Source organism: Xenia sp. Carnegie-2017, unplaced genomic scaffold (genome assembly GCF_021976095.1).
Source record: "Xenia sp. Carnegie-2017 unplaced genomic scaffold, XeniaSp_v1 HiC_scaffold_24, whole genome shotgun sequence".
NCBI lineage: Eukaryota > Metazoa > Cnidaria > Anthozoa > Malacalcyonacea > Xeniidae > Xenia > Xenia sp. Carnegie-2017.
The window spans coordinates 4,930,445-4,956,976 of record NW_025813487.1 but is presented as its reverse complement, the minus strand read 5'-3'; the positions used below and the strand labels follow the sequence as shown (position 1 = coordinate 4,956,976).

The 26,532-nt window shown below is 35.8% G+C and overlaps 3 protein-coding genes across 5 annotated transcripts; all 3 read right to left on the bottom strand.

The window, feature by feature from the left end:
* Positions 1-410: 410 nt before the first annotated feature.
* Positions 411-8,526, bottom strand: LOC124451084 (serine/threonine-protein kinase ICK-like). The gene is given in 12 exon segments (XM_047001714.1): positions 411-817; positions 1,165-1,291; positions 1,632-1,885; positions 1,958-1,995; positions 3,224-4,123; positions 4,333-4,392; positions 4,818-4,989; positions 5,591-5,723; positions 6,663-6,742; positions 6,974-7,150; positions 8,167-8,191; positions 8,194-8,526. Coding segments are annotated over 12 exon segments (2,058 nt in total). The 5' UTR covers positions 8,267-8,526; the 3' UTR covers positions 411-798.
* A 2,615-nt stretch (positions 8,527-11,141) lies between these two features.
* Positions 11,142-13,303, bottom strand: LOC124450833. 3 transcript variants are annotated; one of them, XR_006950220.1, is made up of 3 exons: positions 12,472-12,872; positions 12,013-12,134; positions 11,142-11,314 (listed from the first exon to the last, which is right to left on the bottom strand). XR_006950220.1 is itself a non-coding variant. In XM_047001495.1 (3 exons), the coding sequence occupies exons 1-3, from the start codon at positions 13,286-13,288 to the stop codon at positions 11,225-11,227; spliced, it is 375 nt and encodes a 124-aa protein (XP_046857451.1). In that variant the 5' UTR covers positions 13,289-13,303; the 3' UTR covers positions 11,142-11,224. The 3 variants fall into 3 exon arrangements, 1 of the variants encoding a protein (XP_046857451.1); XR_006950219.1 differs by having other exon boundaries at positions 12,688-12,871; XM_047001495.1 differs by lacking the exon at positions 12,472-12,872 and adding an exon at positions 13,126-13,303.
* Positions 13,304-17,563: 4,260 nt separating this feature from the next.
* LOC124450671 (protein ECT2-like) lies at positions 17,564-25,704 on the bottom strand. Its single transcript, XM_047001307.1, has 16 exons — positions 24,920-25,704; positions 24,006-24,104; positions 23,494-23,612; positions 23,285-23,347; positions 23,020-23,218; positions 22,616-22,773; positions 21,803-21,922; positions 21,623-21,691; positions 21,448-21,558; positions 21,259-21,355; positions 20,930-21,020; positions 20,755-20,833; positions 20,490-20,609; positions 19,002-19,137; positions 18,164-18,306; positions 17,564-18,089 (listed from the first exon to the last, which is right to left on the bottom strand). Exons 2-16 carry the CDS (start codon positions 24,028-24,030, stop codon positions 18,003-18,005), a joined length of 1,617 nt encoding a protein of 538 aa, XP_046857263.1. The 5' UTR covers positions 24,031-24,104; positions 24,920-25,704; the 3' UTR covers positions 17,564-18,002.
* Between the last annotated feature and the right edge of the window lie 828 nt (positions 25,705-26,532).

Genomic DNA, 26,532 nt, shown 5'->3' with positions numbered 1-26,532 from the left:
CAAGTTGGGCAAAATAAGAATTCGTACAAAGAGACTAATAATCTTGGGAGGAACTACTTGTTTTAGCAAGGTCCATTTGAACTCTTTGCAATTTAAAACTGATTATAATTTCAAATTTATTTCAGTTATCGATTTTATTTAAATTCTAGTTCTCCAATGCACTCCAGGCACTTCTCTCTTCTCTCTTCTGATTGTTTGTTTTTTATAAACGATATCTTGCTTGAAAATTTTTGATTTTCAATTGGCTATGCTTTAAATATAATGCTAGAAAATTGTCTTTTTAATACGAATTTTTTTCCCACCCGCAGTAAATCATTGGCCATTATTCCTGAAGACAATTGTCCCTCCCCCGTTTCTACAGCAAGCGCTAGTTGGAATGACGGGTCAAAATGAAATGTTCACTTCACCTCTTAATATGATTCAATAATTGAATCCAATACAATGTAATTTTACTAAATTGGATTGTGACGTAGAAAACTCATTTTAACTAATGGACAAGTTACCTAAAGAAGTGCCACGTTGGGTGGTGATTAAAATGGACTGGGGATAGTGTCAATGACTATCCATCCAAACCATTTATTGCAACCAACGCGGGATATGCAATAAATAAATAAATATAAATAGACTATATTTACTTTCTAACAATGTCAGTTTGAAATGTGGATGGGCAGTCAGCGTTCAACTCGCTCGTCATGTGTGGTGATCATTTATATTTATATTTATATGACGTATTTGTACAAGTGAATTGAAGTAAGTTATTGACATGTCTCTATACGAGTCATTCCGCTGAGATTGGAATTATCGACCACCACCATACCTAAAAGGAAAACGAGAAAGTTTTTAAAATTTTTTTTACTCAAACAGTGTCACAGAATGTCTACTAGAGACATTTTTTGTCCCTGACAAATTCCTTTTATGGGGGGGGGTACATGGCTCTTTTCATACCCATAGCTCTCTTCAGCAATTTAAGACACCGCATTCCGCCGTGAGCCGGGAAAAAATCGTCTCTTTTGCCTGCACCACCTCCCCTAATAGACATGGCTTTACAATTTGAAGTCGATATTCGGAATAATAATATACACAAATGTATTTCAATAAGCACATTCTATAACAAGGTTTTATCCATTTAACTATAATGTAAACAAAGGGAAAAAAATGAGTTACTTTAGACTCCAGTCTGTTCGACCATGTACTGCGCCGCCAACTTTTCCAGGCTTGGCTGCACCAGGTGGCTGGTACACAGGTCCGCTTGGTTGTCGACCTAAAGACGGTTTCCAATAGCCTCCCACCCCTACAACGATAGAAAAATGTTAGTCATTAAAGGATAATTCCGTTCACCTTGGAGTCTTTGAACCCAATTTTGGAGTTTAACCGACGACGTAGTTGTTGAAAAGATGATGCAAGTGAATTTTGAACAAGACCAATTGTGATATAAGAATTTTTGCGCACACCCAAACTAAACTCGTCAAGAAAAATGACGAGTTGATGTTAGTTTGAGAAGGAGTACGCATTCACAATAATGTAGAAAAGGAAAAGAAAGTGATTCTAATTAATCTTAAACATTTCTAATGTTCGATATTTTACAGAATTTCACGATGATGTTAGCAGACACTTTCACGGAAATGACGTACCTACAGAAGTACCGGAAGTTCCAGCAAGTGAGATGCCGCCACCAAGTCTCGACTGATTATGAAACTGTGAAAGGTAGGATGGACTTAAACCCATTCCGATTGAAGATCGTTTAGTTACCGGCAATTTGCTCCCGGCAGCTGAGGCCGGACTTTGACCGGGGAAGTATCTCGCTTGCCTCATGTAATGCTCTTTAGCGCTGGGGAGATTTCGGCGGTGTGATTCGGTTTCTTTGAGCGAAGTACCACCAAAAACACTGAAAGTCAACAAAGTTTGTTTACTTTCACACGGAAATACGGAAGGAAAAAATACGGCGAAAAATACTTACTTTTCGAAGTGACTATCGCGACGTTTTTTTGCTTGACTCTGCAAAAATATAGAACTCTAAGAGCACAACGCAGTAAGCGGAGATTGTGTGGTAGGGACTCGGGGGAGGAGAGAATTTGTAAACCAAAATTATTCCAAAACAGAAGAGAAACATTAAAATAACACACAGCAACACAACATAAAAATAACACAAAGCAAAAAACATGAAAACAACAGAAGACCACCCAAACTGTTCCAAAGTGACAATAACACAAAGCAAAACACATGAAAACAACAGAAGACCACCCAAACTGTTCCAAAGTGACAATAACACAAAGCAAAACACATGAAAACAACAGAAGACCACCCAAACTGTTCCAAAGTGACAATAACACAAAGCAAAACACATGAAAACAACAGAGACCACCCAAACTGTTCCAAAGTGACAATAACACAAAGCAAACACATGAAAACAACAGAAGACCACCCAAACTGTTCCAAAGTGACAATAACACAAAGCAAAACACATGAAAACAACAGAAGACCACCCAAACTGTTCCAAAGTGACAATAACACAAAGCAAAACAACATGAAAACAACAGAAGACCACCCAAACTGTTCCAAAGTGACAATAACACAAAACAAAACACATGAAAACAACAGAGACCACCCAAACTGTTCCAAAGTGACAATAACACAAAGCAAAACAACATGAAAACAACAGAAGACCACCCAAACTGTTCCAAAGTGACAATAACACAAAGCAAAACAACATGAAAACAACAGAAGACCACCCAAACTGTTCCAAAGTGACAATAACACAAAGCAAAAACATGAAACAACAGAAGACCACCCAAACTGTTCCAAAGTGACAATAAAGCAAAGCAAAACAACATGAAAACAACAGAAGACCACCCAAACTGTTCCAAAGTGACAATAACACAAAGCAAAAAACATGAAAACAACTGAAGACCACCCAAACTGTTCCAAAGTGACAATAACACAAAGCAAAACAACATGAAAACAACAGAAGACCACCCAAACTGTTCCGAAGTGACAATAACACTAGGCAAACAACATGAAAACAACAGAAGACCACCCAAACTGTTCCAAAGTGACAATAACACAAAGCAAAACAACATGAAAACAATACAGAGTAAAACAACATGAAACAAAACAACATGAATTTAACACAAACGAAAACAACACCAAAATAACACAACACAAATGAACTTCAGTCGGGCACATGCTTTAACTGAACATCAATGTATAAACAAAATTTTCCTACCTTTGACGGTGTCTTATAATTGGTATTTACAATATCGTCCATAAAATCGTCAAAGACGTTTTCGTTACTCGACCATTTTGACGATGTCTGCCATTTTCTTCTTTCATTACCAAAAACAGTGCTTCCGTTCTGTTGTGTCGCTTTGGTCAAACTATTACTGGCAATATTACTGTGAAAGTTTTCACGTCCAAAGTTTCTGTTCGAAATCGTGGGTTCGTGATTTCCTTTGAGATTATTTTGTTTATTGGAATTTCCAGGAACGTTTTCCAAGAAGGAAAGTTTCGAATCTTTGGGTTTCATTACTTTTTTTACATCCTCGTCATCTGCTAGTCCGCTTATCCGTTTACTGCTATCGCGGCGAGATTTGCTAAAGTTCTTAACTCCATAATCTAAAAAGCTATCGGATTCAACGTTCTTGATCGGAATACTCCGATCTTTGTCCGATTGTCTTTTCGTAGCAATCGTTTTCTTGCTACGGATATCATCTTTGATCATATCAAGATCAAAATCGTCAAAAATTGAACTCGTTTTTTTCTGAACTGCATTCACCGGTTTCCCGGAATCGGTGATGCGTCGTATAGAACCGTCATTCATCGGTCGTTGTCGATTCGACTCGGCATCAAAATCATAATTCTCAATTAAAGCATTTGCTTTTTTTGGGATTGGTTTAGCAGGTTTTCCTGTTTCGCTCATTCGTCGGATATCATCGATTTTTATTCCGGAGGCAGGTTTTGGGTTTGGTTTATTCTGTGGTAAATCTACACCAACCATGAAATATGGATAACGAAGACTCTGGGCAGCGTTTGGTCGTTTTTGTGGGTTCCAAAGTAACATGTCTTTAATTAAATGAATTCCTTCAGTGGTCGCATGTGGAATGATTTGACGTAAGGGGGTACTGACCTACAAATAGGGATAACAGAGAACAATAATAACTTACATACAAATCTTTATTGCTGTCTTTAATAAACATTCTTTGCAGTAATGAAAGATCATCCTTGCAGTGATGAAAGATGTTCGTAGCACTAATCAAAGGTCTACATAACATTATTTGAAGACTTTCCTAGCAGTTATTGAATCTTCTTACGATTTTTTGAAACATGTATGCTTACCATTGTAGGAAATTTGAAGTTCATCGAAGAAGCCAGTTTATATCCTTCTGGCCAGTTTTCCTACATTGTATAAGTTAAGCAGTTAGTACTTTCTCTGGTAAGATTTTATAGAACTCAGATTTCTCAAAACTCAATCCCTAATCCTGGTTCTAAACATATGATCTGGTTGCTCACATCAATCAATTCAACGCTCTACATATGAAGCATGCAATGCAAAAATGATGAAATTTTGGATGAAGATTTGAATTAAGGCTAACAGTGAAAGGATTATAATTGGTGTTTTCATTAAAGTTTCCATAAGGACTATAATCTAAACCAAATGAAGCGTTGTATTAGTACTGATCTTAGGGTTAATGTTGTCATCAAAGGGCCATCACCTAAACCAATTCAATCGGTATAATCGACGGTTCTCAAAACATTTGAAATATTTTGAAATTGATTTCAAACGCTATCAAAGAAACTTCAAACTATGTATCCTTGTGCACCTTGGAGGGCGTTCCTAAAACCGAACAGATCTTGTATATTTCATCAATTTCGCTGTTGCCAGGAAACAGCGGTCGTAAGGTGTAGATTTCCGCCATGATGCAACCGCATGCCCATATATCGATAGGCGAGCTGTAATTGGTTGATCTTAGCAACACTTCCGGTGCACGATACCTGTTAAGAATTGTGGATGGTGTGATTGTATAACTGAAAAATATTGTCTTTTACGACTCTAATCTCTCAAATGGATTAAGGAGCTTTAATAGGATTAACAACCAACTTAAGATTGGATTACGTACAGATTGGCACAGATTTGTATTGTCTTTCTCGTCTCCAACCTCCCAAATGGATTAAGGAGCTTTAATAGGATCGATAACCAGCTTAAATAGGATTAGATTACGTGCAGATTGGCTCAGATTTGGCGATTTACTTTTGGGATTACTGATAAATTATTTAAAAAGTACTAAATGCCATGGTGAATGGCCCAAATAACTAAATAGCTCTGAAATGAATTGCTTTAAAGATTAAAGACACGACGCATTTCGTCAGAACACTCCTCAGGTGTCAACGTCTGATAATAGTATTCACATTGTAAACAGTTCTTTTCAGAAGTATTACGTCATTTCTGCCAATCACCATGGCAATTGCGATCTTTAAAACAATTTCAGATTCGTCACCACGGCAAAATGTCTATTCTATTATGGATAAGGAAATTTTTCAAAAAAAATTCCATTTATTCATGTTGCTTAGAGACGGAAAAATAAGAAATTTTTACCATCTAGTTGATACGTAGTCTGTAAATGGTGGTCGAGATCTGATCTCTCTTGCTAATCCGAAATCGGCAATCTTTACTTGTTCAGGCCCGCTGCATAACAAATTCTCAGGTTTGATGTCACGATGAAAGTAACCTGCGTACAGGTAGAGATGGATATCGTTAGTTAAAAACATATCATTAAAACTTGAATACGGCGGAGTTTTAAAATTTTACGACTTTGCTTATACGCGTGGGGAACTGGGGGCAAGTACGGAGGAGGTTGTTTAGTTGAATAGAAATACTTAGCGACAGACTAAGTATTTCTAAGTATTTCATAATGGTAAGTTTAAGACAAAGAGTGCGTAAATTGAGACTGTGGGTGTTTCATCAAAACATAGCTAAATATTGTGAAAAGAGAAAAGAAAAATTAGAACAAAATGCATGACATATATGGCTATGGAAAAACAAAAGAAATTCTTTGAATAATTTTGTATTCGAATTTTGTAACGTCTACATTACAATTATTGTTTGTTTCTTTTAATCGCCATATTGGTATTTGTTAGGAAAGTTTATTTTTCATATCTTATGCTACGAAAGCGATATCATCTTTACGATCAGCAGACATTTCGTCTACACGAACGGAACAATTATAAACAACATATTTAAATGCGTTTTAATTAACGTCTTTGATTTCGATTTAGCAGCGGAAAAAGCAAAAATTTCTTACAATGTTGCAATTTTCGCAAATAATTTATATGATCATTGAAAAAAACGAAACTCAAACCATTTGAAGAACGTTTCAGTAATTACAACATAAAGTACCCATCATCTGTCACACTTTATCAGTTAATTACACATAAAAGTTTATTTGAAACTAGGACACTACGTAACAGGTGCAATGTAGAATAGGTTTCTACATCACCAAGATCCGTTTTTCGGCTTTTCACTCAAAAAGCTTCGTATATTTTTGTTTGTTTCTGTTAAAAATAGCCAGATGCACTTTATTTGTTCAACACAAAGCGCGCCCGTCGCAAACCACAAACGATAAACAAAATATTCCCACAGAATCTAAACAGTTCCTCTTGAAACTTACCATGTTTATGCATAAAAGTTACTCCTTGTAAAATCTGATACATAATGTTTCTTACGGTCTGCTCCGGCAGATAACGATCTCTATTTGTTGAGAAAGAGAAAAATGTGATGAAATATAGCTAATGCATACTTTTTGGGACTGGGTATGAGGTTAAAAAACTTCAATCTTTGGCTTTACGAGGAAAACGATAAAAATTAATTTGGTCAATTTTTTTTCCTTCTAGAACTCGCTCATTTCTAAAATTACACTTGAAATACGACTCCTTACGTATATTTTTAGCGTTGCTATAGAGAGGAGAAACATATTTCTACCTGTTTTTGATCATCTGGTAAAGATTTTCCCTCATGTATTCAAAAACAAAATACAATTGATCATTTTCGCGAATGACTTCTTTCAACTTTACAACGTTCGCATGATTCAGTTTCCGCAACGATTTCACTTCCCGTAAATTAACACATTCTTCCCATGAGTAATATTTCCTTTTCATTCTGAAAATAACAAAGAAACTTACAGTCGTAGTTAGACAATTTTAAATAACAAAGCAAAGACTGCGGTCTGAGCGATGTAGTCAGTGAGTTCACCCAAAGGCCATGCAAAATGGCCAAGATGTGAATCTTCATAGAAATGGCAAATACATGATGTTTCAGATTGGAGCAAGGGTATTACAGCACCAAATCAAAGTAATTTTTTGGACACTTTCATCATTACATAATATAAAAGAAAGCGAAGTTTAGTTTGAAATAAAAACTGTTTACATACAGTACAATTTGATCAACTTTCTTGATGTTGTTTCATGCATATATGAAATGACCCAGGTCGGATTTTCCTTAGCGGTAATCAGAAATTTGCTTCAATCACAAACAATGTAAAGGTTTTGAATTTGTTTAAATATTAAGAACATTGACACAAACATGAATGCCTTTAAAAATGATAATGCAACAGCATTTGATCTAGATTTGTTTACTCGTATGTCGATTACTCGATTTTCCCTGAGTTCAAGATACGTCGTATGTCTCACTAACCAATGAGAATTGCGACAGTTCTTCGACTCTATGTAATCAATTAATCATTTGAGGTAATTTTCACTTAAAATGCTTATAACTTATAATGCACTTAAAGTGATTTTATTTCACGCATAAACTCCTTTAACGAAGCCTCGTTCCTTTCTCGCAACCAACGATCTGTCGATGAGCTGTCAGGCCTTCAATGTATTAAAACAATACGAGCTATTTACATACACGGCTACTCGATATTACAGCGCTACATTTAACAGTAGACGATAGCACTTAACTATTTGACAAATAGACGTTGTTAAGTTTTAAATAAGCTGCACAAAGTGCATAACAAATTATCGACAACAAGGTGGGAAAAACTTATATTCCTCTGCCAAGTTGTAACAACTTATCTTCTTAGCAATGACAGGTAGAAACTCAATCATTTACGCGCACGTCTTGGTATATTTTTAGCGTGGAACGTTTGTACTCAAAATAATGAAAATACGTACCGTTTTATGGCGACGTTCTCTCCGTTTCACAATTCCTGGCCAAACTCACAGAACCGTAGGTTCCATCGCCAAGATTTTTGATAGTTTGATACCTTTTCATTGTTTGTTTAACAAGGATACTATTCAATCCACTTTAGCCAAGTCGATCGACTTGAAGCCCGATTTCTTTGTAGTTCTTGTGTAATCCAAAGAATTTACGAAAGCCATCACTAAAACCAAGCAAAACGCAATGAGCTCCGAAACATTTCAAGTCTTCGATCGTACAAATTAAGAATGATAAGTTTCGCTTTTACTTGTAAGGCAGTCAAGGCTACAGTGACCAAAATATCAGACTCTTACATTACACGTTTGAAACATGACTTGCATTTAAAATAGTAGGAAGCAAGCCTTCTCCCACACAAACCTCTTGCATTATTAGGTTTTCCTTTGGTAAAATGTGTGCACAAAAGAGCAGAAACACGACTACAACTTCACGCTTCTCTTCTATTTGTAAAACGAACGAAAAGCGGCAAATGGCGATCGTCGAATTGTTTATACACACTACGACAGGTCATTGTTGCCTAGCAACGACAAAACAACGGACGACAGCGTAGTCAGCTGTCTCGCATTTATTCAGATTGTTGTATAATCATGTAAAAGCTGTAACTTGAAACTTGTTTTTGAATGAAAAACATTGTAGTCTTTACGACATGTTGATTTCTTTGCTATTTTCACATGTGCGAAAAATAACTTTGAAACATTTCGCAAGCCTTGAAAGCAAATTCCTGTTCGATTTCCATTACAAAGAGCGAGACAAGGAGGGGGGCAGTGATTCGTGAAGGCAGGTGTACTCGTGTACTGATAGTCAACAACTGATCGATGTATTTGTCTGGATCTGGATGTAGTATCACCTTTAATTTGTTATAAAGAAAGAAAAAAACGTTTGTTTTTTGAATTAATACGTGGTGAATGACTTCGTATGATCTAAAAGTAATGAAGCATCGCGACAATTGGCAGGGCAAGTATATTTACATACGTGTTTTGCCGTATTCTTTTGAAATCAATGTTTTTTATATACTTTGACACGCACACATGAATGTTTTCTTTCTAAATTATCGATTTAATCTATAACTTTCTTAGTTTGTGGGTAAATGTGTGCGAAAAAGTCAAGAAGCTTGAATTGACTTTAATGATGTGATAAAATTGTAATTTCAGAAAAAATATTGCTGCCAAAATCTCAATACAATCAACAATGTAACGTGACCGGAACGTAGATAAATAAATTATCATAATAAACCATTGAATTGACATTTATGGCTACTATCGTGTTTTCGGTATAAACTAGCAGCGGAACTCAAATGACCTAGAACTCTGTTTCCTTCTGAAAAAATTTTTCCACTTCTGGTTCATCTAGTTGTAGTCATTTTAGGAGTAAGGAGACCACGCCCCTTTGATGGGTAAAAGAAGAGACTTCTGGTTCAATTAGTTGTAGTCATTGTATGAGTGGGTAGACCACGTTCCACATTTCTCTAAAGGAGAAATGGAAGAAATGTCTTTCAGCAACCGTCTTAAGGCCCGTTCACACGATCTGATTTGCCGGATCAGATTGTTTCGGTTCCGACTTTCGGTTGCTTGTTCAGACGCTCCGGTAATTTTGTTGATATGCATATTCGTTTGAACAGCCATTTGTGCTAACCAGTACATTTATTGATGTATTTATTGTATTTTTTTCTTGTTTCCATGCGTTTTTCAAATCTATGTAATTTGATTAGTCGGCTTCCTTTGATGTTGTCTGATGAAAAGAGAACAAGTTCTATTTCCATCCGATTTTTTGGATTGACGAATCTGATTGTCGGAAAATCACTTTATATGTGTTCACTCGATCCATTTTTTGTGATCTGAGAAAATCGGATGCGACAAATCGGATCGTGTGAACGGGCCTTAAAAATGCCCTTTCCATACTCTTGTCTGAATTTTCAAAAGTAATTAAAGTGCATCAATATTTGCAAGATACTATTACTTTAGAGCTCAATAGGCACTGGCCATGATATAAGTGCAAATACTCGGACGCATCTCACAATAAAATATTTGTGACTCAAATGTAACTTCAAAGTTAGCAAAATATTGGCATGCTTTAATTGTTTCTTGACCCTGGTGTCTTGTAGTGCGTTGCATTGTGCCACATCATTTGATGAATCATAAAGTATACACAGAGTTTGTAAAATGAAGTACTTTACTAGAGGCAACAAATAAAGATGTACAAAAAAGGGCAGGACTGCATACTTGTCGTCGTGTAATACAGGTGAAGTGAAGAAGAAGACGATGAATCATTTTCGAACTCAGTACCAAGAGAATCAACGCAAAAGTGGCTAAGACAAAAGTAGATCAAAAGTACGCTGCTTTTATATTGTCACGGGGGGTGAGCTCTCGTTTTAGTTCCAGCTTTATTAATTTCAACTCTGACGAACTGGATTTGCTTCCACAGGGGAGCTTTATGCCCAGTTTACACAATACCGGATTGCTATCGTAGCAGGTTAAATTGTTCACTGTCAGAAACAACTTTATAGACTAAATCTATCAACTTAATAAGCTTTTACTCCGGACAGTTACCCCTTTAAAGTAAATGAAAATGTCGTGAAGAGCGAATCCAGTATAGTGTAAACGCAGCCTACATATGTTCAGCTACAGATGCGGGAACTTGTACCAAATATATTTACGTGGATCGTGCTTCAAAGCTTACTTTCCATAGTTTTTCCACAGAGACTAGAGCCAACAGCCCTCGTTCTGATGCCCTTCAACCAATTTAGTCAAAGAAGAGAAGCTAAGTTTTGCTCATTGGACAACATCTTCTGGTTGCTCATTTGATATTAATGTTTTGAGTCTAAGACCAGAATCAGTACTTCTTGATTCGGCACACTAGGATTTGTGAAAGAAATCTCTCTACTAAATTCATTGCATATCAAATTCACTCTCGCATTATGTACTCAGAATAAGAATTTGTCAAAGGAAGTTTGTTAATCAAAATTTCATCAACAACAATATTTTGTAAACATTAAATATAAATGTTTGTTTGTCTGTTTTAAAGTTCCTTTGGATTGGTAATCAAACGATTCAGAACAACAACATTTTTTCTGGCATAATTAGCTTCCAAGATTGGTGGAATGACCAACTGAAAAAAGTAAACAAAAAACAATTAAAATGGTAGCTGGAATTAGTAAGTGTTTTCAATTTGGCAATTTTAGGTTTGAGTTAAGCAACAATAGAAGCAAATCATCAAAGATGTCTGCAAAACTAAAGTAAGACATTTTATGAAACTACCCAAGCGAAGAGTTGTTCTTTATATATTATGTAATCCAGAATTTAGAACACATTTCACCATGGCATTTATGTATGCAGTGTTAAAGCTAAGTATCTCTTACAAACTAAATATAACTCTGTAGATCATAAATGACACATTTCAAAGAGAAATAAATTAGTGGCAATAGTAGTTGGACCAATGTTAAAAATTAATTGATATTACATCGCCTTTGTCGCTATATTTTGGAGGCAAAGGCTTATGCAGATTAACTGTAACTACAAACTTTATCTTTAAATAGGCACTATGTATACAACTGCCAGTATCTTGGTCAGTCTAATCTTACTATAGCGATAGATTGTTAAAAGTCGTCCTATTAGCTAGTGCTTGATTGTTAGCATATATGATACTGTTTAAATATGTGATATTGTAAGAATATCTTTAAAAAAAATCAGTCTTGTAAGAATTTTCATTCACAACATATTAAGTTAAATTCGTCCTCTATACGTAGAATCATTCGTTACACTTGCAATTACATTATAATGTGTACAGTAATAGTCTAGCGAGCTTACCAAATGCAAAAATTGCTGCTTGAACCATTCCTGCCCATGTGGACGTGGTCCCTGCTTGTCTCTTAATTGAAAGCAGCCATGCGCTTCGTTTCCCAAGGAGACATTTCTCCGAGGAGACATTTCTACAAGAAAATAATAGATTGTGAGCTCTTCTTTAACAAACCACTCAAATCCCATCGTTAAAAACATAATCTGGCCTTTAGGGAAATGTAAGTAATGAATGGTCACGCAATTTTCCAAAGCACAAGCATCAGCTCGCCATTTCCATGACGTCTTCCTCTTCCGTACAATTCAAGTTGTACTGTATCTATTGTCCGCTGTTAATGTTGTAAAATACATTACATACAGTTTCCCGTGGCAAATTTTCTTTAGAATTGCTAGGTATTCAAACTTTTTATTAAAGAAAAATGTTCAGCTATGTGGGAAGCTTCGAAAATTGATGACGATGTCTTTTCTTACGAAAGCAAAGCACTTGTTTTCTTCAGCGATAGCAGTATATGGTTTATGTGTAGCCATTTTTGAGAAGATGTCAGCGAGTATTGTATGAACTTAGTTAGCGAGTACATTCAATACCCTGAAATACATCGAAACGATTTTGTTGTCCACATTGGCCGCATACTGTTCTTCCGTATGAAATCAAATTGAAGTTGTGTCCATATTTCATGAAATCCTCACATGTTTTGTACAAGGTTCCTCAGAGTTCTTCGTAAAATAATTGCAGCATGCTTCGCCATTTTGTTACATAATGGTTATATCTTCTTCATAAGTCTTCATTACTATGTTACTGTGCATATTGCAAAGCTTTTACATCATCGTAGACGCTATATCTTGCATGCTTTCTACTTTCAAGTAGATATTGCGTGTCACGAGATAGCTATAGCCTAAACAATGCAGCCCTGCTGTGAATTCTGCTTTGGTGGTAACAGTATGAGTGAATTTTATGTAAATCCTATTGAAATATTATGCTTATTATTGATATAAATAATAAATGCAACTGTAAAGTATCTTTCCAATACCAAGAGAAATTGAAGCACTTTTTCGGTCAGCAAGCCGAGCACATGTGTCGTAGTTATTTCTCATACTTTATCAAGATAAAAATATAAAAATGCTTACCCTTTAAGTCAAAATGCTCTTTGGTATGATTGCAAAAGAAAAAAATGAACTTCTGTCTTCTCTTTCGACGATGTTTCAACAAACCCCGCCGGATGAGTGTCAGCAAATCATGGTAACTAGCTTCTTTAAAGGAAATGACAATTTTTTTCACCTTCAGCCACATCCGTCTTGCAAGGCTCTCGGGAACCAATAGTAAACAAAGTTTCTCCAAAGAAAGTCTACTGGCACCAATTCATTTCAGGAAACATATTGATAATTATTTGCCTGAAATCCCATGATTGCTGTGATAATGACACCAAACTATATGCATATGTGTTCCTGTGCCAACCTACAGGGGACATTTTCGACGCTTTCGGGGACGATCCTTTATACAAAATCCATCAGATTTTATTAAGTGTAGTGTTGTAGACACGCCCTTAAAAGTGACAATGACATGTATATAAATAGGAATGAGAAATGTTGTTGAAAAACGGATATTAGAGAGAGCACAATAGATAGATACTAAAGGAAGAAGATGAATTCTAAACATTACATTGGCGACGAGGAATAAAATATCAACGCAAACATGGCAACACTTTTATCTCCCATGCCACATTTCAATCCGGATGAAGAAATCGGAAGAAACATTGCAAATAGATGGCGCACGTGGTTGGCAGATTTTAAAACATTTTTAACAGCCAGTAATATAACAAATAGAACTCGGCAACGGGCTTTACTTCTTTATCAAGCAGGACCCCGAATTCGAGAGATATTTCGACAATTTCCAGACCCGGGAGAAGATGATGATTTTGCTAAAGCGGAAATACTTCTTACGGAGTATTTTGAACCACAGAAAAATTGGTTTTATGAAGTTTACAAATTTCGACAAGCAAAGCAAGTAGAGTCCAAAACAATCGACCAATTTCATACAAGACTGCGCTCATTATCTAAAATTGTGAATTTGCTTATGTAGATTTTGAAATAATGGTTCAAATTATTATTGGTGGACGATCCAGTCGTGTACGAAAACAAACATTAAGAGATCCTAAATATACCTTAAAAGATCTGTTGCTTGAAGCAAGGCGTGAAGAAACAAGTAAAGTACAAGCGGCGGACATCGAAGAGCATTTGGACAGCCACGTTTTACATACACTAAAAAAACCTACAAATAAAAACTCCCAAGCCGATAAACCACAGAAGATATGCTTTTACTGTGGAGGTAACTACCCCCATTTAGACAAACCGTGCCCAGCGAAGAACAAAACATGCGCCAAATGCGGGAAGTTAAATCATTTTGCAAGCCAATGTCCCAGCCGAAACTTGCAGAAAATCAAAACACCCGCTAAACCACGCCAAGACATACCACCGGTAAAGGCTGATGAAGAGAAAGATAGCAGCAGCGACAATAATTCGGAATACTGTTATGCGGTTTGTAACAACAACAAGCCTAAACGTCCTGAAACGTCAATATCGCTCAACGGACTATATGTCAGAATGACAATTGACACTGGCTCAAGCATAAATATAATCGACAAGAAGACTTTCCGGAACTTTCGAAATACTGAGCTTGAACCCACATCCGTGAAAGCATACCCGTTTAACTCAAAAACGCCAGTCAAGATGGAAGGGAAGTTTCGTGTTCTGGCGGAGTCAAAACACAAGTTCACAGTTGCTACTATATATGTGACATCAGACGATGGCGGCTGTTTACTCAGCTCGGAAACAGCGCAAGAACTTGGACTTGTAAGCATAAACTTGAACAAAATTAACACATCGCCAGAAAACTCAACACTTACAACAAAGGATACAAAGCTCCATCACATTTTGGACAAACATGCACCTGTCTTTGACGGACTTGGGAAGTTAAAAAATAAACAAATTAGACTAGCAATTGATGACTCCGTGCTCCCGGTTGCACAACCACAGGGACGAACACCGTTCCACCTACGCCTGAAAGTGGAAAGTGAAATACACAGATTAGAGAACGATGACATCATAGAGAAAATACCTGAAGGCATGCCCACTGACTGGGTCTCTCCGGTGGTAATTGTTCCCAAGCGTGATGGTAACATTCGATTGTGTGTTGATATGCGGATAGCAAATACGGCTATCAAACGAACCAGACATCCAATACCAACTGTGGAAGCTGTATCCATGGAACTCAATGGAGCACGTATATTTTCAAAGCTTGATCTTGCTCAAGCATACCACCAACTAGAGCTATGTCCAGCATCCCGCAGCATCACAACATTCTCAACTCATTGCGGTCTCTATCGTTATAAGCAATTAAACTATGGAACTAATGCCGCAGCTGAATTATTTCAACATAATCTGCAGGAACATTGCTAGGAATTAAAGGGGTCAAGAACATTGCTGACGACATAATCGTATTTGGAAGTAATAGAGCAGACCATGACCGTGCACTGGATGAAGTTCTTACCCGATTACAAGATCACAATCTCACACTTAATTGCCAAAAGTGCAAGTTCCTGAAGAAGAACCTTGAGTTTTTTGGGTTATTATTCTCAGAACATGGGGTCTGCCCGGACCCAAAAAAGGTAGAAACTTTCGTTAAAACTACAATACCCACAACGGTCAGCGAAGTGAGAAGCTTACTGGGGATGGCAAATTACAGCTCTAAGTTTATCCAAAATTATGCTACCATTACAGAACCCCTTCGAAAACTAACACGTAAGTGAGCGCGCTTTGCATGGACGTGGGAACACCAAGCAGCTTATGACAAGTTAAAAAATGCACTAACCAACAGTCCAGTTATGAGTCATTTTGATACATCAAAAGAAACGTCGGTATTAGTGGATGCAAGCCCAGTTGGCTTATCAGCCATATTAACCCAAAGAGATCCTAAAACAAACGCCGATAACGTGATCTGCTATGCTAGTCGGGCTCTTTCTTCAGTAGAACAACGATATTCGCAAACTGAAAAGGAGGCCCTTGCTATCGTGTGGGGTATCGAACACTTTCACATCTACCTATTTGGGGCATCGTTCACCCTGATCACTGATCACAAACCATTACAACTTATCTATAATAATCCTCGGTCCAGACCTCCCGCCAGGATTGAGCGATGGTTATTGAGACTTCAACAATACAATTTTCAAGTCATTTACAGACCAGGTGACACGAGCCCTGCAGACTTCTTATCCAGACACCCACAATTACAGACTCCCAAACGCAACATCGCCGAAGAATACATCACGTTTGTCACGACAAATGCAGCTCAAAATGGCATATCAATTGAAGATTTTGGAGTGTAATGGAGTAAGAAGCTCACAGAAAATAAGACCTTCACACAAACTTTCAATCTTCAATGACTTATGATTACATTCAAACCATCACAGTGTAATCAAGCACATGTTAAACACATACAAAATGGAGACAAAAATTATTCATTGCTTCAGTTGTAACTCCAGATATGGTGGGCTCAGTTCTGGACGGAACCAACTGCATTGACAGATTGAAGTTCACTTTGAGGGAATTTCGAATGATATTCCTCCACTTTGAAAATGAATTTTAACATTCGCTCCCCCTGATTTCTAAAAAAATTTTCAATACAAAAGAGAGCAAGTGAAAACTGCTATCCCAAATCATAAGGTTTTCCATTCAATTTTATGTTTAACTGTATAAGTACACACATTACTATGAAGAAAATCCAACGGAAAGAAACTATTTATTTACATAAACACGAGAAAATGCACTTGAAAAGTTTGAAAAGTTTAACTTTTGTCCTACAGCTACATGCAAGTCAACTACTACACAAACCTTGACCAGGTTTTCAGTCATTAAACGTCGAGTGAAATTTAAGATGCTGGCTGGTGTTTTACTAACATCTTTTTGCAGTTCTATTATGTACATGTAACGACAATATCTCGAACTTTAATAAGTACAAAAAAGAACAGAATTTGAAATACTATCAAATAATGCTATTGCTGATTGAAAGTTTCTAAATACCTTGAACCATGATATTATAACAGGATTGTAAACTATTCAGCAAAAGATTGGAGGCGGCGGCTTGTTTGAATTTGAAAAAAGTTTTCTACTTGAAATACATATTAGAGAGCCCCTTGTTAAAACATTTTGCAATACACCTCTGAGAAATAATGAATATGAATTGATATAAAATAAAAATCCTAAGCAGTTTTATATTGGAAAGAGTAAAGATGAACCCGGGAAAACAGGTGACCCTGCAGGACAAAGATTTTTCCATCGTAGAAATTATTTTTTTGTTCATACTTGATTCCATGTAAGGCAAAATAATATACATAAGTCTTGCTAAATTGAGAGTTCTTAAAGAGTTAAAAAGCTATTCTTCATGCTCTTGGCTCTCGAATATGACTATCGCTAAGGAAAATCAAAACGTCATTCAACACTAACAGTCTTTCTCAGGACTCTACTAACCTGGACCATCTACATCTACAAACATCTACTGATACACGCGGGCTCAAATCATTCTCTTTAATATAGTAAATAAAATCGATTAATAAACATCCAAACCATGACAAAGAACCACTTTCTGCAATACTAGGCATAATTTGTTCCTATTTTTATAAAAGAAAAGCTTATGACTATGTGCATCAATGCATGATAAGTTTAATTTAGCATTGCCTCTTCGGACAGAAATCCACTCGTGGTATAATTCCAGATGATCTTAGATTTACATCGGATGCATTAGTTGTGTCATAACACACATATAGTCAGAGGTGTATCTACAACGATAATTGGAGGGTGTGTATTCATATAATCAGTTGTGCCCTACTGATTTCTTTTGATCAATTCACTTTCAAAAAAGTTCAGTAGGGCACAACGCAATATATAAATATGCACCCCCCCCCAATTAACGTTTTAGTTACGCCTCTGCATGTAGTTCCACATATGCTGACTTATCGACGAATTATCGACTTCGTCAAGGACAAATCACTCTTCTTTATCCCCAATTTATCGGCATCCACTTTAACAATACACTCGTCCTATATCATTAAAAACAACTGCTATCAGTCAATTATAACAATCACCAACCTAGACTATGCATGATTATCCTTACTCTGTTTGCAACTTTACCAGCTTTAGCTAACACATTGAAAAAGTTGTCCAAGCAGATTTCCTTTGTGATTCCATCGAGACGAAATTTTGGAGATTTTATCTTTTCACTTGACTCATACATAAATCCAAATAGATCATGGTTTTCTAAACAAAAACCCATGTCAGTTCTAAGCATATTTTCATGCAGCAACAAAAATCTTAAAAAATTGGCCTGAAAAATCCCGACTAGTAAATCTTAATTTATTGTCAATATTAATGCAAGACCTTTTTACGAAGATGTAAAAAAAGACATTTAGAACCAAGGTGTGGAATGGTCAACCAAAAATTCAAGTGGTAATGACGCCTCATTCACATCTATGTATGAGGAGGTCTGTTTGCACTTGTACTGCTAGTGTAAATTCAAAAGTTATTAGACGTCAAATGTTTAACGAATTTATTGCCTGCTATTAAGTTTTGGACAGATAAAAACAATGTATTTGAGTAAAAAAAATTAAATGCCATATGTGATCTAATAGAATACAGAAACATTTCATAAGAAATTCTCCTCTAAAATAGTTTTTGACACTCATTGTTATCACTTTAAAATCATTACAAGGCAGAATGTTCATGAAAAACTGTGTCCAATGACTTATGAGCGCGCTTAGTACTGTGAACCCCACCGTACTGGTCCCAAAACTAAGGTAAAATTCAAATCTTTTCGAAAACAAAAGAAAAATGTATAGTTAGTGTGAAATCTTTGTTTGAGCAAAAGTGGAAAAATAGCGATTTGGCAAACATTCTTCTTTCGACACTAAAAAGTCCTTCATTCAAAAGAAAATCAAGGGTGAAAAAATACTTGCCGTCTTGCTCTGTGATGTCCAAAATATTTTGCAATTGCGACAATGGGATCAACTCCAGATGATCATAGGGCTTTTTACCATCTGAATCTCTCTTTAGGAAAGATAGGGCATTGCTTTTACTGTGGCGTTTGGTTACCTAAAGTTAAGAAATGAATTCTTTTGTTGCAATGTAATGACGCATGCTCTATTGAAATACTTAACAGCCTGTGGCCCGTTGCACGAAGGCCGGACAGGGCTATCCACTGGATAGCAAATTTTTCTGAACGTTTAAAAAGTCTCTTATAAAAGAAAAGTATACGATTTGAACTGTGCAATCGCTGAAATAAAGTATCGTTTCGAAGATCACAAAATTTTTTTGTCGCAAAAAAAATATAACACCTTTTCTACAAGTTTGACAATTTTTGCCATCTAGTGGATAACGCTATCCAGGCTTCGTGCATCCGCCCCAGATGTATTTTGCTGGAAATATTTTTGGCTACAGATCAACCATTTGAATTCACTATTCCGAAAATGAAGAAGCAGTAAAATCTTTTTACAAGATAACGACAAATGTTGTCTGAACCTAGAAGTGTAGAATTTCTAAGTGTCGTCGTGTACAATCTTATTGCATTGCCTTTTTTGATTGATGAGTACCAATCTACTACATGTTGCGAAGTAAACGCTATTTTGAATTTTAGCAAAGCCTGTCACCTAATCGTGCATGTAATAAACTAATCAAATAACAAAATTGCGATAGTTTCCTGCATGATTCTTTAGAGTCCACTCACTGCATTGTAGATATATATATGTTTTATAGTCAAAATAGACAATTAGTAAACAATCGCTTTCTTTGTAGTTTTGCTATATGAATGCAAAGTGGAAGGGCACTGCCATTTTTCTAAGGAAAATGGGGTCTTAAGCTCCCCTGTTGCCTCCCCCCACGCTTCCAATGTCCCTGTTTCTTATGAAAAGTCTCTTGAGCAATTTCACAATATTCTGACTTTGTAAATACACAAAACATGTAAAATGAAAACGGCCAATTTGGCATAGTTTGAGAATTACAACGTTAACTGGAATGACTTGTGGCGCCGAACAGTTGTAATTTTGCCGCTTGAAGTCATAAGTCTTCGTATGTCTTCGAAATTGTTTCACGCTTTACTGAATCCCTGTTAGCTGAGATCATGTAATATGTTTAATGTTTATTAAAACATTTTATCTTTCAGCTAAACGCTGAATGACATAAAAATTAAAACTTTACAATCATGATGTTGATTTAACATTAGAAGCTAAATTTTTGCTTGAGAAGCATATTGCATAATAAAAGAGTTTCTAAATCTGTTTGTTTTTATTTTCGACAATTATTTTCGGAAAAATTACAAGACTTCAAACAAAGTAACTATAACACATTATTCGAATTAATGTGAACTCAAACACAAATAAAATAGTTCCTATCAACAAAATTTATTTCTCAACATCAAATCATTGATATCAACGTATAGTTTTACAAACCTCAAGACAATCGTTGAACAAAAACAGTGTTACAGGTTGTGCTTTTTTACCAAATTCGTCACTTATTTCGAATCCATCAATTTTTAAAACAAGAGACCGATGAGCAGCTAAAATATTTGGCTAAATAGAATAAAAAAAGAGAAAGTAGTTAAAGCAAAAATTGATAACAGCAAAAAGACATGGTGTTCTGTTACAAAGATGCAATGTCAAGTTATTATATTTTAAGATAGTCTATCAAATCATGTACATTAACCAATTGTATTACCGGGCAGTTTTCAATGTCTCCCATGATTTCAAACATTTGAACTTGACCATCAGACTCTCTTTTACACTCATTAATATGTCTAAAAACAATGCATATTCAACTGTAATGTTCACTTTTTTCCTAGTGAAAATCGAGGTGAAAATCAACACTATCAACAATGATTGAGTTCACCAACGTAATAACACTTTCCAGAGCTGCAATTGCTTTTTCTAAATGAGCAATGTCTGGGTTATTTAAGTCTGCTTTTCTTGTTTCTTTGAGCAATTCTATAAAATAGTAAGAAAGTACGTTTAACGAGCTCCAGTCAATTTTTAAAAGATAAAAAGAAATATACAGTTGATGTAAAATAAAAATAGGAATTTTATTTATTCCTTTGAATCATGAAAAGAAGTGCTTTCATGAAAAAAATTACATGCCTATAAAGGGATAGTTACTTATTCGCTTTTACATGTATCATAACTTAAGAAAATTATCTTTGTTAAGGAGCGCGTATGCATTGATTACCTTTCAAAAGTAGGTTCATCCTAGGAAGTCTTTGAACAGGTAAGATAAGAAGTTCTGCTAACGTCTGACGGTCGCATTCATGTTTACTACGACATATCTGCAGTACGTGAAATATAAGACATCGTGAAAGAAATATCAACAAGTTTTGCGCACTATTAAAACAACAAAGTTGTACATTGAACAATATACCTCAAGAAATGCGTGAAACCGTGGTTTTCTTTGGTCACATTGCACTACAGATTCTCTTCTCATATCAAAAAAATTTATGTATTTAGGATACACGGTCCTGAGCTCATCAGTCTGAAACACGTAAACACCGATGACAATCATTCATTAACATAAATTGTACTTCTCAGAAGCTTACATATTTCAAAATCACTTTTCCAATACACTTATCTTCTGTCCAAAACCGTAACAGATTCTGCAATTCGACCTACAATTGAAAGCATCTATCGTAAGTGTGGCCATGAAATTATGCTGCATACAACATATACAATGATCTAAAAATACCTGATAATATAATTTTTTTAATTATAATACAAACCATTATTTCATGATGAACTTTTTTGATATCAGGTAAATTTCCAAATGTTGTTTTAATTTCCACTGGTTCCAAGATTGGTCCATCCGTCTCATCTATTTTCTCCAAAGGACTCTTAAAATTCTAGATTAATAACAAGTGTATGACTGAGTTTATTTAATGATGTCTTATTCAGTGCTGCAAATCTACCAGAGAAAATGAACAGTTAAAGAAACGTCACTAAAGTTACCAGCGCACTAGATCAGAAAACATCTTTAATGGAATAGGTAAATTGGACTTCCAATATTTTTCAATTCAACGTAAAATTTTTGCAATTGGAAAACATAGAGTATGGTAACATATATAGCACATTTTGCTTGGGCTAGCAAAATTTCGAGAAATTTGGCTAAAGCGTACAGCCATATTCTTGGCATCCAAATCACAGATAATTTTGTATTTTTCTGTTTTAATGCCATTTTTAAAAACCATCTGAACAACGTGTGCCATATTTTTACCCTATGTGTTGCAATTGCTTTTTAGTAGCTTCGTTTATGTTCACGACCTATCAAAAGTAATTCTCGGTAACACAATTCTCATTCTAAAAATTTTTATTATTTGCTACATTTTTGCTGTCAGATAAATCATTGGAAGTCCAACTAAGTATACCCACTAATAGTTTTAGCAAACCTTGCGAACTGATGACTTTAGTAACGTTTTCCTAACTGTTTAGTTGTTTTTTTATACACCCTGTATAAAGTGCACCCACTAAATCACTCTACGTGGATCTAATTGAGGAATAGACCGAAAGGATCCAGCGTAACAAGAACTTTAACCAACCAGAATTGTGTCAATTTTTTTCACATAGTTCTGCTCAGTTTGTAGCAATTCTGAGGCAACTTGTTCACGCACTGTTTTGGCATTAGGAGGTGAAAACGCTGTTACTGGTGTAACCTTCATATTTTGAGACATTAATTGTACTTCTAGCCGAGAACTGTCTAGAAAATAAAAAAACCATCATAGCTCTTGTAGTGTTCAGTTTCTCATAAAGAACCTTATTTTGTCTTCAATGGCGTACAAGAGGATCGATGATGGGGAGAGAGGGGAATACTCATATATGTACGGTATAATCCTTTGAAAACAATAGATTTTAAAAGAACTTAACACTGCATATCATGCATATATGATTGTAAGACCCCCTCCCAATGCTCGATCTTCCTTTGCCCATGTTTGTCTTGTTATACCTTCACGTCGTGTACCAGGAAATGTCATAGTGTACTTAGGTAAAGAGGCTGGAAATGAATTTTCTGATAAAATATCATTGTTCTTTCTTTTTGGTGCGTGACTAAGAGAATTTGCTGGTAATATTTCATCGACTTCGTCTGTGTCTCGACGTCGTTTTCGACTATTTTGATTAACCAGTGACGATGTATTAGAGGTTGACTGAATGAGATTGGTATGAACAAATTAGTCATCACATACATTATTTTATACAGATCAAATTTGCACCTGTTTATGAAGGGACGAGCCCGAACCACCACGCGCATCGCCTTGAATGCTCGCCCAAAACAACTAAAAAAGGGATTTAAGAATTATTGTGTCTATAAAAATAGTAGGGAACGAGGGGCATGGCAATAAAGAAAATCAGGGAAGCTGAACGGCAGGTGACACCGTGAAAATTTTTACACATATAGAGACTAAGTATATGAATGAACTACCTCTTGTTTGACAACTTTTACATTCTTCACTTCCAACGCATCTTGAGGAATCTCTTTATCGCTATACTTCACAACAATATGCGTCAACTTCTTACTTTCAAGATTGCAGATTTTCCCTCCTGAAGAATATGGATGAAAACGCCAAATCAACTAAATAATCACATAAAGACGTCATTTTCTTTCCTCATGTTTTCTCGTAATGTAGATAGAACATGTGACTTTTTGTTATGACGTCATCATTTTCTTTAACTCGTGTTTTCTCGTGGTGTTTAATGAAGACCTCTTTATGTACCAGTATAAAAAGTCAAAAAATAACGGTAAAACATCTCACTGTCATCATGCACTATTTACACACGGATTAATGTATAAATAATTAGTCAATCATCAATAATACTAATAATAGTCAATAATATCATCAATAATACTATAAATGAACGAATCAAGTTTGGGAGTAATTTTTGTAGGTAAGAACCCGAACGCCAATTTGATAAAAGTACAGTTTTTATTTCTACCATGTTCAATAGCCGTTTTCTCCATGCGAGCTTTCTCTTTCTCTGAAAATTCCCAAAAGCAAAGCAGCACTCAGAAAATGGCGGTAGTTTTTGTTCCATCTAAAAAGACGTTACAATTTTCATGTAAAATTGTACGAACACAGAAAAACATGAAAATTAAGTAAAAAGTAATGAAAATGGCGAACATCTACGCTGCTAAAAGAAAAGATCTTTGAAGACGAAAAAATTTCTTAGAGCATGACCATGCGAGTTGCGCCTTTGTACGTAGAAAATATTTAGTCGTAAGATGTTGCGAGGCAACACTGAGTAAAATATGGAGCAACACACGAAACATGACATTTTGTTAGTTAGAATTTGTCCAAAATCAAATGCTTTCATGTAAACATACAAAAAGGTAAAATGTCTATATTTTTAATGATTGAATAATTTCAATAAAGATTTTTAGTCATGATTAGCATGACTGGCTACGCCACTGTCAAATTTTCAGCATCTACCTGCAATAAAGACGCGGAAGTAGATTTTTCGACCGCATCAAAGTATCAATATACAGAGAAATTTGACCAGGGAAAACTTGAGTTAACTCTGAAATTTGTTCGAGTTCAGTGTGAAATTCGGGTTAACCGAGCTCGAGTTGTAAGATTGTTTACTATTTAAAATTTTTACACTTAAAACGTAACGACGTATTACGCGACAATTCAAAGAGCGAAGAAATAGTTTGAATTTCGTAGAAAAAATATTGTGAATCTTGGCATTAGCAATGATTAGGCTTTTGATAGAGCGGATATAAAGTGAAAATATCAATTAAGTTACATCTTCTTTAATAGACATGAAATTTTATCGAATCTTATCTATATAAGCACAGCCATCATTAATGACTTCATGCCAAAAGTATAAATAAAGAAGAACATACTTACTTGTGTCTTATTCGTCGCGTTGATTGTTTCTAAATTAGTTTTCCAGTTGGCGCTGTGGAAGTTTTAAGGAGTTTATTTTATTGATCGAGTTCTTTCTTTATAACTTATAAAGTATAAAGACATTTTCTCTTGAAACCTCCTATTTATGTTCTTACAAAATACAAAATAAACGACGCTTAAGAATAGTAATGAATGATAGGTATTTCTCCAAATACTTTTAATTGTGTATAGAAGGCAGGTGTATCTATAATAAAGAAAAAAATGCCTTTGTTCCAGCTTTGCATGCTGTGCGTAAGTGAAATTTGTTACGGCAATTCATATAATTCTCAAAGCATCCATATAAATCTTATCATGTTTTACTAAAGTAAAAGCAAGCGATGTCATTTTGTTAAGATCAATAAAATTAAACCGCTTTTCCTAATAGCGTGTTGTTGCGAACTTACCCCTTCCCCCTCAATATATATAATGTCGTTGTTTCAGCGTTCCTTAAATGGTTCCCAAATTGCATAATTTGTTGAATTAATTAACCTGAAAGCTAAAGTGTTTTGTTTTAAAGTATATGACTGTTCTTAGTACGATATATCAAGATTTTACAACTTTGTGTTTTTGCTTATGGACTGTTCTGTTCAGGTGCCATGCATGATGCATGCTTGGGCTACCATGTCTCTCCAACGTTGACGGTTACGAGCACAGGCAAAGATTTCTGCAGTGTTGGCGATTCCGGTAACTTTCTTAACTCTGTCCAAATACGTTATGCGTTGACGGCCTCGTGCTCTTTTCCTTCGATTTTCCTTGCAGCGCAACACATTCCAGGCCTTCCTTCCGAACTACGTGGCCAAGAAAACGAAGTTGTCTCTCGATTATTACGGAGAGTAGTTCTCTTCACACCGGCTCTTCTCATAACCTCTTCATTTGAGACGTGATCAATAAATGACACTTTCAACATCCTTCTCAAAAACCACATTTCTGCTGCTTCTAAGTTTTTCTCCAGGTCAGCAGTTAGAGTCCAGGCTTCACAGCCGTAAGTCAAGATTGACCAAATGTAGCATTTGAGTAATCGTATTTTGAGTGGCATTGATAAGTTTCGGTTGACAAAGATGGATCGCAAGTCTTGAAATTTCAATTTTGCAACAGCAATTCTCTTCTTCACTTCCTTTTGCATCTCACATCGGTCGTCAGCAGACTTCCAAGGTAGTTGAAGCTTTCCTTCTCCTCAATATGGTCGTTGCCAATTCTCAAGTAACAGTGGGGCTTTTCTGCAAGTTTGCTGACTACCATCGATTTGGTTTTATCACAATTGATAGTCAGGCCCATTTCAGCTCCTTCCACAACCTGGTCTAATAGTGCTTGCAGTTGTTCTTCAGTGGTTGCAATCAAAACAGTGTCATCTGCATAACGAAGATTATTGAAATTCACACCGCCAACCTTCAGTCCGACCATGTCTATGATGGTGCGGAGGATCATCTCACTGTAAAGATTAAAAAAGTCGCTTATGGACTAAGATCTTCTTTAAATCTAGTGATGATAAAAACCTTTTGATAAGGACATTCTTATTTTGCTTTATATGTCGAGCAGTTCAGGTGGCTTTAGTTGATCGTAGCATTTTACGATGA

Bases quoted from the DNA above. Each gene is read 5' to 3' on its own strand.
- LOC124450671 (XM_047001307.1), bottom strand. From the start codon at position 24,030: ATGGAGAAAACGGCTATTGAACATG. The intron at 20,834-20,929 runs GTTGGTGAACTC...CATTGTTTTTAG, and splicing joins GCTCTGGAAAGTGTTATTAC to ACATATTAATGAGTGTAAAA. The intron at 19,138-20,489 runs GTTTGTAAAACT...TCTTAACTTTAG, and splicing joins TGTTCAACGATTGTCTTGAG to GTAACCAAACGCCACAGTAA.
- LOC124450833 (XM_047001495.1), bottom strand. From the start codon at position 13,288: ATGTGGCTGAAGGTGAAAAAAATTGTCATTTCCTTTAAAGAAGCTAGT. The intron at 12,135-13,125 runs GTAAGCATTTTT...ATTTTCTTGTAG, and splicing joins AGAGCATTTTGACTTAAAGG to AAATGTCTCCTCGGAGAAAT. The intron at 11,315-12,012 runs GTAAGCTCGCTA...TACTTTTTTCAG, and splicing joins AGCAGCAATTTTTGCATTTG to TTGGTCATTCCACCAATCTT.